This window comes from Salmo trutta, chromosome 9 (genome assembly GCF_901001165.1).
Source record: "Salmo trutta chromosome 9, fSalTru1.1, whole genome shotgun sequence".
Taxonomy (NCBI): Eukaryota; Metazoa; Chordata; class Actinopteri; order Salmoniformes; family Salmonidae; genus Salmo; species Salmo trutta.
The window spans coordinates 41,573,604-41,583,093 of record NC_042965.1 but is presented as its reverse complement, the minus strand read 5'-3'; the positions used below and the strand labels follow the sequence as shown (position 1 = coordinate 41,583,093).

The window sequence follows — 9,490 nt, the reverse complement described above, 5'->3', positions numbered from 1 at the left end:
AGATTTGGATAGAAAACACTAAAGTTTATAAAACTGTTTGAATGGTGTCTGTGAGTATAACAGAACTCATATGGCAGGCCAAAACCTGAGAAGATTCCATACAGGAAGTGCCCTCTCTGACCATTTCTTGTGCTTCTGTGGCATCTCTGTCGGAAATACAGCATCTCTGCTGTAACGTGACAATTTCTAAGGCTCCCATAGGCTCTCTGAAGGCACCAGAAAATGGAATGAGATCTCTGCTGTCTCTGGGCTAGGTACAGGAGCGCTGTTTGAGTGGTCAGGCTGGTGGCTCAGAGACAGGATATGTGCGCCCCCGAGAAGTGGCCATGTTTTTCTTTCAGCCTTTGAACGAAAACTACGTCGCCCGGTTGGAATATTATCACTATTTTACGAGAAAAATAGCATAAAAATAGATTTTAAAACAGCGTTTGACATGCTTCTAAGTACGGTAATGGAATGTTTTGAATTTTTTTGTCACGACATGCATCCGCTCGTCACCCTTCGGATAGGGACCTGAACGCACGAACAAAACGGAGGATATTTGAACAGTACAAAAAAATAAAAATGTATGAAATGTATGCATTCACTACTGTAAGTCGCTCTGGATAAGAGCGTCTGCTAAATGACAAAAAATAACTATGGATTATTTTGAACCAAAACAACATTTGTGGTTGAAGTAGAAGTCCTGGGAGTGCATTCTGACGAAGAACAGCAAAGGTAATCCAATTTTTATATAATTTTTCTTATAGTAATTCTGAGTTTACTGAGCCTCGATGTTGGCGAGTGTCTGTTTAGCTAGCCTTGATGGCCGAGCTATCTACTCAGAATATTCCAAAATGCGCTTTTGCCGAAAAGCTATTTTAAAATCTGACACCGCGATTGCATAAAGGAGTTCTGCATCTATAATTCTTTAAATAATTGTTATGTATTTTGTAAACGTTTATCAAGAGTAATTTAGTAAATTCACCGGAAGATTTCGGTGTTTATGCTAGTTCTGAACGTCACATGCTAATGTAAAAAGCTGGTTTTTGATATAAATATGAACTTGATTGAACAAAACATGCATGTATTGTATAACATAATGTCCTAGGAGTGTCATCTGATGAAGATCATCAAAGGTTAGTGCTGCATTTAGCTGTGGTTTTGGTTTTTGTGAGATATATGCTAGCTTAAAAAATGGCTATGTGATTATTTCTGGCTGGGTACTCTCCTAACATAATCTAATGTTTTGCTTTCGCTGTAAAGTCTTTTTGAAATCGGACAATGTGGTTAGATTAACGAGAGTCTTGTCTTTAATATGGTGTAAAATAGTCATATGTTTGAGAAATTGAAGTTATAGCATATAAGGTTTTTGTATTTCGCGCCACTCGATTCCACTGGCTGTTGACTAGGTGGGACGATTTCGTCTCACATACTCGAGAGAGGTTAATTTGACCCTATCACGCTGCAAGATCTGCTATGAATCATTCAATCCTCCAAAAGTAGAAAGTGGAGAGAAATGACTGTAGATCTGATCTGACAGATACAACTACTGTTTAGTGTTGATGATGTCACAAACAGCCAACTGGTTGATCAGAGCCAATCAGAATCTTCTATTCAGAATTTTCACAGAATTCTCACCATTGTTACACCATTCTCTACATGTGGATCCACTGAAAACGCCTAGCTAGGCCTTTAGGCAATGATAAAATGAAGAGTAGGACCCAATTTACCAATACAAATATCACCCCAATCATTGCTGGTTGATTTTAGTTGACTGACAGTGTTGATCCATTACTATACAAATGTATTCAGTCATTACTCAGTCCCTTCCGTCTTCAAGAGAGCGAGAGTTGCTCCCCTTCTCAAAAAACCTACACTCGATCCCTCTGATGTCAACAACTACAGACCAGTATCCCTTCTTTCTTTCCTCTCAAACTCTTGAGCGTGCCGTCCTTGGCCAGCTCTCTTGCTATCTCTCTCAGAATTACCTTCTTGATCCAAATCAGTCAGGTTTCAAGACTGGTCATTCAACTGAGACTGCTCTTCTCTGTGTCACGTAGGCTCTCGGCACTGCTAAAGCTAACTCTCTCTCCTCTGCTCTCATCCTTCTAGACCTATCTGCTGCCTTTGACACTGTGAACCATCAGATCCTCCTCTCCACCCTCTCCGAGTTGGGCATCTCCGGCGTGGCTCACTCTTTGATTGCGTCCTACCTGACAGGTCGCTCCTACCAGGTGGCGTGGCGAGAATCCTTCTCCGCACCACGTGCTCTCACCACTGGTGTCCCCCAGGGCTCAGTTCTAGGCCCTCTCCTATTCTCGCTATACACCAAGTCACTTGGCTCTGTCATATCCTCACATGGTCTCTACTATCATTGCTACGCAGACGACACACAATTAATCTTCTCCTTTCCCCCTTCTGAAAACCAGGTGGTTAATCGCATCTCTGCATGTCTGGCAGACATATCAGTGTGGATGACGGATCACCACCTCAAGCAGAACCTCGGCAAGACGGAGATGCTCTTCCTCCCGGGGAAGGACTGCCCGTTCCATGATCTCGCCATCACGGTTGACAACTCCATTGTGTCCTCCTCCCAGAGTGCTAAGAGCTTTGGCGTGACCCTGGACAACACCCTGTCGTTCTCCACTAACATCAAGGCGGTGACCCAATCCTGTAGGATCATGCTCTACAACATTCGCAGAGTACGACCCTGCCTCACACAGGAAGCGGCGCAGGTCCTAATCCAGGCACTTGTCATCTCCCGTTTGGATTACTGCAACTCGCTCTTGGCGGGGCTCCCTGCCTGTGCCATTAAACCCCTACAACTCATCCAGAACGCCGCAGCCCGTCTGGTGTTCAACCTTCCCAAGTTCTCTCACGTCACCCCGCTCCTCCGCACACTCCACTGGCTTCCAGTTGAAGCTCGCATCTGCTACAAGACCATGGTGCTTGCCTACGGAGCTGTGAGGGGAACGGCACCTCCGTACCTTCAGGCTCTGATCAGTCCCTACACCCAAAGTAGGGCACTGCGTTCATCCACCTCTGGCCTGCTCGCCTCCCTACCTCTGCGGAAGCACAGTTCCCCCTCAGCCCAGTCAAAACTGTTCGCTGCTCTTGCACCCCAATGGTGGAACAAGCTCCCTCACGACGCCAGGACAGCGGAGTCAATCACCACCTTCCGGAGACACCTGAAACCCCACCTCTTTAAGGAACACCTGGGATAGGATTAAGTAATCCTTCTAACCCCCCCAACCCTCCTCCTCAAAAAAGATATAGATGTACTATTGTAAAGTGGTTGTTCCACTGGATATCATAAGGTGCATGCGCCAATTTGTAAGTTGCTCTGGATAAGAGGGTCTGCTAAATGACGTAAATGTAAATGTAAAATTAATTGATCATTTAAGGCTGTACAGGAAAAATACAAGTATTTTGATTTTAGAGACTCTTCAAAATGAACAGCAAAAACATGTATAGTATTGCAAAGTGAACACCATAGCTGTGGTACATTGAAGACAGGAGGAGATTATAATACCTAAAGTTTGATTAGGAAAGTTGTTTGAAATGTTTGGACAGCGTTTACAGGTAACTTATTAGATATTTTGTAGTCATGTTGGGCGAGTTGAAACTGGTGTTTTTTCTGAATCAAACGCGCCAAATAAATTGACATTTTGGAGATATAACGACGGAATTAATCGAAAAAGGACCATTTGTGATGTTTATGGGACATATTGGAGTGCCAACAGAAGAAGCTCTTCAAAGGTAAGGCATGAATTATATCGTTATTTCTGAGTTTTGTGTCGCGCCTGGCGGGTTGAAATATGATTGTCATGTGTTTGTTTGATGGGGTGCTGTCCTCAGATAATCGCATGGTTTGCATTCGCCGTAAAGCCTTTTTGAAATCTGACACGGTGGCTAGATTAACAAGAAGTTAAGCTTTAATTTTGTGTATTGCACTTGTGTTTGTATAAAAGCTAAATATTTCTTTAAAAAATTGAATTTCGTTCTCTGCAATTTCACCAGATATTGAGGAAACGTTCCGCCAACGGAACCGCCAGCCGTAACAGGTTTTAAGATTGTTATATATTATTATATATGTTTTTTTTATTTTTTGTGAAAGGTAGATATAAAGACAGAATATAATCAACAGTAACAAAATATGAACAAAAGGACAAACAATAATTCACTGGTTAACACATATTCATTGATGAAGGTTACATTGGTTATAGCCTAGAAATAAAGCTCTGTCAACAATCACTGTTTTCTAACAGGCTCATGTTTGCCACCCGGCTCACATTTCCACCCTGTGACATTATGAATGTTTATACAGGGTAGTTGTTGAGGTTTATCACCCACAGTTGTTCACTCCTCCTCATATAACCCATACTAGTTGTATTGTACCAAACTATTGCTGCCACCTTAACCAGAAACACAGTTTATTGTGAGACAGAATAGCCTTCTAGACACAGGGTTGCTACTCTCTATAATTTATTTTTGTGTGGCTGATTTGATTATTTCACTTGAAAGCCACAGTTTTCACATACGGTTCACATATATTGTATGATTCTATTAATGTCTATATCATTATACATATTACAACCAAATATGTGACGTTTCACACATTTGATGTAAAATATATACTGCTCAAAAAAATAATGGGAACACTTAAACAACACATCCTAGATCTGAATGAAAGAAATACTTTTTTTAAATACTTTTTTCTTTACATAATTGAATGTGCTGACAACAAAATCACACAAAAATAATCAATGGAAATCCAATTTATCAACCCATGGAGGTCTGGATTTGGAGCCACACTCAAAATTAAAGTGGAAAACCACACTACAGGCTGATCCAACTTTGATGGAATGTCCTTAAACAAGTCAAAATGAGGCTGAGTAGTGTGTGTGGCCTCCGCGTGCCTGTATGACCTCCCTACAATGCCTGGGCATGCTCCTGATGAGGTGGCGGATGGTCTCCTGAGGGATCTCCTCCCAGACCTGGACTAAAGCCAACTCCTGGACAGTCTGTGGTGCAACGTGGCGTTGGTGGATGGAGCGACACACGATGTCCCAGATGTGCTCAATTGGATTCAGGTCTGGGGAACGGGCGGGCCAGTCCATAGCATCAATGCCTTCCTCTTGCAGGAACTGCTGACACACTCCAGCCACATGAGGTCTAGCATTGTCTTGCATTAGGAGGAACCCAGGGCCAACCGCACCAGCATATGGTCTCACAAGGGGTCTGAGGATCTCATCTCGGTACCTAATGGCAGTCAGGCTACCTCTGGCGAGCACATGGAGGGCTGTGCGGCCCCCCAAAAAAATGCCACCCCACACCATGACTGACCCACCTCCAAACCGGTCATGCTGGAGGATGTTGCAGGCAGCAGAACGTTCTCCACCTCGTCTGTCACGAAAGCAGGTTCACACTGAACACATCTGTGAAGAGCACAAGGCGCCAGTGACGAATTTGCCAATCTTGGTGTTCTCTGGCAAATGCCAACCGTCCTGCACGGTGTTGGGCTGTAAGCACAATCCCCACCTGTGGACGTCAGGCCCTCAAACCTAGTCTGTTTCTGACCGTTTGAGCAGACACATGCACATTTGTGGCCTGCTGGAGGTCATTTTGCAGGGCTCTGGCAGTGCTTCTCCTGCTCCTCCTTGCACAAAGGCGGAGGTAGCGGTCCTGCTGCTGGGTTGTTGCCCTCCTACGGCCTCCTCCATATCTCCTGATGTACTGGCCTGACTCCTGGTAGCGCTTCCATGCTCTGGACACTACGCTGACAGACACAGCAAACCTTCTTGCCACAGCTCGCATTGATGTGCCATCCTGGATGAGCTGCACTACCTGAGCCACTTGTGTGGGTTGTAGACTCCGTCTCATGCTACCACTAGAGTGAAAGCACCGCCAGCATTCAAAAGTGACCAAAACATCAGCCAGGAAGCATAGGAACTGAGAAGTGGTCTGTGGTTACCACCTGCAGAACCACTCCTTAATTGGGGGTGTCTTGCTAATTGCCTATAATTTCCACCTGTTGTCTATTCCATTTGCACAACAGCATGTGAAATTTATTGTCAATCAGTGTTGTTTCCTAAGTGGACAGTTTGATTTCACAGAAGTGTGATTGACTTGGAATTACATTGTGTTGTTTAAGTGTTTCCTTTATTTTTTTGAGCAGTGTATTATAACATTTACCAGTATTACACCACAGTTATGGTTGAGGGCCTTCCTCAAGTTGTGGCATCTGGCCACTTCTTTGGTTATTGTTCCTTTTAATTTGTTTGTTCTTTTCTGGTTTCCATTGTTGTTCGCTAAACGATTCTGCTGTTGCTTGGCCCGTCTTCTTCTTCTGGGCAGTCAGGGGGTTGCGAGGCCTGGAGAGGCTGCAGCACCGGGCGGTTCAGTGAACAGCGAGCAGATTATATCAGAATATAGATCAGATATCTTGTCAAAATCAAGGTTGTCAAGGGTGATCACTCTATCTTCCACCTCAGGATTGGTGGTGGTGCTGCTGCTACTATCTTCCACCTCAGGACGTGTATTGCTGCTGCTTGCCCCGCCTCCTCCCTGTGTTGTGGTGGTGGTTGGAGGGGCTGCAGTCGAAGAGGGAGGTAGTAGTTCTCTGATTTTAAGAACTACACGCTCCTTAGCTGTTCTCTTTAAGTCTTTTTCAATAAGAATGTTTATCTCTTCCTTAATATTCTCCTCATAAAGAGCCATGTGATAAGTTTTGATTGTACTATCCATCACGTTAATGTTCTCGTACCTTGTACATTTTCTGCGTATAACATAACAGATATCCATCCAAGGTATTGCAGTCAGAATAGAAGTCGCAAGAAGCAGACCCAAAACCAGTCCCAAGCCAATAACCTGAAACAAAATGTGTTTTCATGTTAAAGATAATCTAATATTTAGACCAAACAATACTCTTCTGTCCACCCTCCCAAGTACTCTTGACCCCCCCACTCCAATACTCTAATCCCCCCCAAATACTCTGGTCCCCCCCTCAAAACTCTGCCCCCCCTCAATACTCTAGTCTCCACCCTGCCTCAATACTCTGATCTCCACCCCCCGCCCCCCTCAATACTTTGGTCTTCACCCCCTCAACACTCTGGGCGGCGTCCAATATGTTTTTTATGTTCTGAAACGTTCAATTGACGGGAAACAGCATTGTACTGAACGTGCAGTTGAAAATCTTGGAGGGTTGGGTTGTGTCTAGAGGAACGCTGTCAGCATGGCTGCTGCCCTTTAAATACATCTCTCATTGCTTCAAGCAACTCCTCGCCACACCCACCAAAAGGGAGCAAACATTCCTTAAAGTCTGGACTGATCTGATCAAGAATGTAAACGTGTTCAGTACAATCCGTTCCGCAATGTAGCAAACGTTCAAGCAAATTCAACACACCATTGGTCTCCCCCCCCCCCCCCCCCCCCCTCAATACTCTGGTCTCCACCCCTCCTCAGTACTCTAGTATCCACCCCCCCCCCCCCTCAATACTCTGGTCTGCCCCCCTCAATACTCTGGGGAATTTTTATAAATAACAAGTAAAGAATGAAAGGTACTCACCATGGACTCTGTTTTGAAACGAGCTTCGAGTTGCTTTTCTAGTTCCTCTTCGGAGGGTGTGGTGTTGTTCCTGCAGGGAAGCATTGCTCTTTGATAGCACACGTACCAGTCCCCATCAATAAACACAGACACAACCCACAGCATCCCTATAGCAGCCGCCTTAATGAGGATTGTCACCAGTCTTCTCAACAAATTACATCTGCATATGCATGGAATTCTCAAGACTCGTTGAAAATCTCCGTCCATCCAGAGAATGAACAAAAACAATATCAGAACTGGCAAGAACATGTAGAGGAAACACTGGTTACGGGTAACCTCTGGTTTAACACCGTCTTTACATAAGCATTTTAAGTGCTCATCCAACACAACCTGGTATAGAAAAAGAGCGAAGAAGGTCACGGTAAAACTGGCTGTTTTTCTCACTTGTGAGATCAGACTGTTAAATGCTGGCTTGAAGTGCTCCATGTTTCACCTTATTCTAACCTATCAGTATCAGAGTTTCTACAGCGTCTCCTGACTACCGTCCTGTCTACTTTCCTCTCCCCAGATGAAAAGAGTGATGATGTTAGTTCCTGGTAGACCTCTACTAGTCTGGTTACACCTCTTCTAAACACGCCTCAGTTGCAGCTCCATCCTGTTATTTTACAGTCTGTGGTTTTGTCTGACAAGATGGTACAGATAGCAATGCAAATGTTAGTGTACACCTTGCACTTTACTGACAAACAACTTGTTCAATAAGAAAATTAGGCCTTTAATTTCAGAGTGACATCAAAATGAGCAGCATAAACATGTTCAAAATCTGGTCTCCATACAGCAAATTTGAAAGTGTTAATTTAACACCAGGTGTGTTAATTTTAACACTCATCCTGTGTTTATATAGGTCCACTCTTATTTTAACACTTGTAGTTTAATATTGAAACACTGAGTGTTAAGATATAACACTTCAAATGACCCATGGGAGTGTAATTAAACACTCATCCAGTTTTTATATAGTGCCACTCAGTGTTAATGTAACACTTTTGATAGTGTTAATATTGAAACACTTGGAGTGTTAGAATATAACACTTCAGATGTTGATTCAATTATCCATGGGTGTGTTTTTTTCCACACCCTCAGTATTAAGCAGCAACATCTTTCAGTGTTGAGGATCAACTCTAGAGAATGCATCCTGTAGCTGAATTGACACTAGCAAGCGCTAAATATTCACACTAGGATTTTTTTTTTGTTGGTCTGGTTCTATCCCACTCATAAATCAAGCCTGCAAGTTGTAGGTGAGTTAAACAAGAGCAATAAAGGATTCCTTACAAGAGAAATGACTCTGCTATGTTTCCTTTATTTAGGACAAAGTGAGAACAGTACATCACAGGCATAATAAAATGAAAAAGATGCATCACAGGCACATTTAAATGAAATCGGTGCATCACAGGCTAATCAGAATGAAAATAGTGCATCACATTTAGTACATGTACTGAGGCGCCTGAGATGAATCACAGGAGCATCACAGTTAAAACAGTGCATCACAGGCACATCAGAATGAAATCAGTGCATCACAGCACATCAGAATGAAATCAGTGCATCACAGGCACATCAGAATGAAATCAGTGCATCACAGCACATCAGAATGAAATCAGTGCATCACAGCGCATCAGAATGAAATCAGTGCATCAAAGGTGCATCAAAATGAAATCAGTGCATCACAGGTGCACAAGAATGAAATCACTGCATCACAGGCACATCAGAATGAAATCAGTCCATCACAGGCACATCAGAATGAAATCAGTGCATCACAGCGCACCAGAATGAAATCACTGCATCACAGGTGCACCAGAATGAAATCAGTGCATCACGGCGCGTTAGAATGAAATCAGTGCACCACAGGTGCTTCAGAATGAAATCAGTGCATCACAGGCACCTCAGTACATGTACTATATGAGAACAAGA

General features: G+C 43.5%; 1 protein-coding gene across 1 annotated transcript; it reads right to left on the bottom strand.

Annotated features, from left to right (window-relative positions):
* Positions 1–6,147: 6,147 nt before the first annotated feature.
* On the bottom strand, positions 6,148–8,118 carry LOC115199647 (uncharacterized). The gene is made up of 2 exons (XM_029761962.1): positions 7,550–8,118; positions 6,148–6,852 (listed from the first exon to the last, which is right to left on the bottom strand). Exons 1-2 carry the CDS (start codon positions 8,012–8,014, stop codon positions 6,340–6,342), a joined length of 978 nt encoding a protein of 325 aa, XP_029617822.1. The 5' UTR covers positions 8,015–8,118; the 3' UTR covers positions 6,148–6,339.
* Positions 8,119–9,490: the final 1,372 nt, after the last annotated feature.

Coding starts and splice junctions, on each gene's coding strand:
- LOC115199647 (XM_029761962.1), bottom strand. CDS start 8,014: ATGGAGCACTTCAAGCCAGCATTTAACAGTCTGATCTCACAAGTGAGA. Junction 6,853..7,549: donor GTTTCAAAACAGAGTCCATG/GTGAGTACCTTT, acceptor ATTTTGTTTCAG/GTTATTGGCTTGGGACTGGT.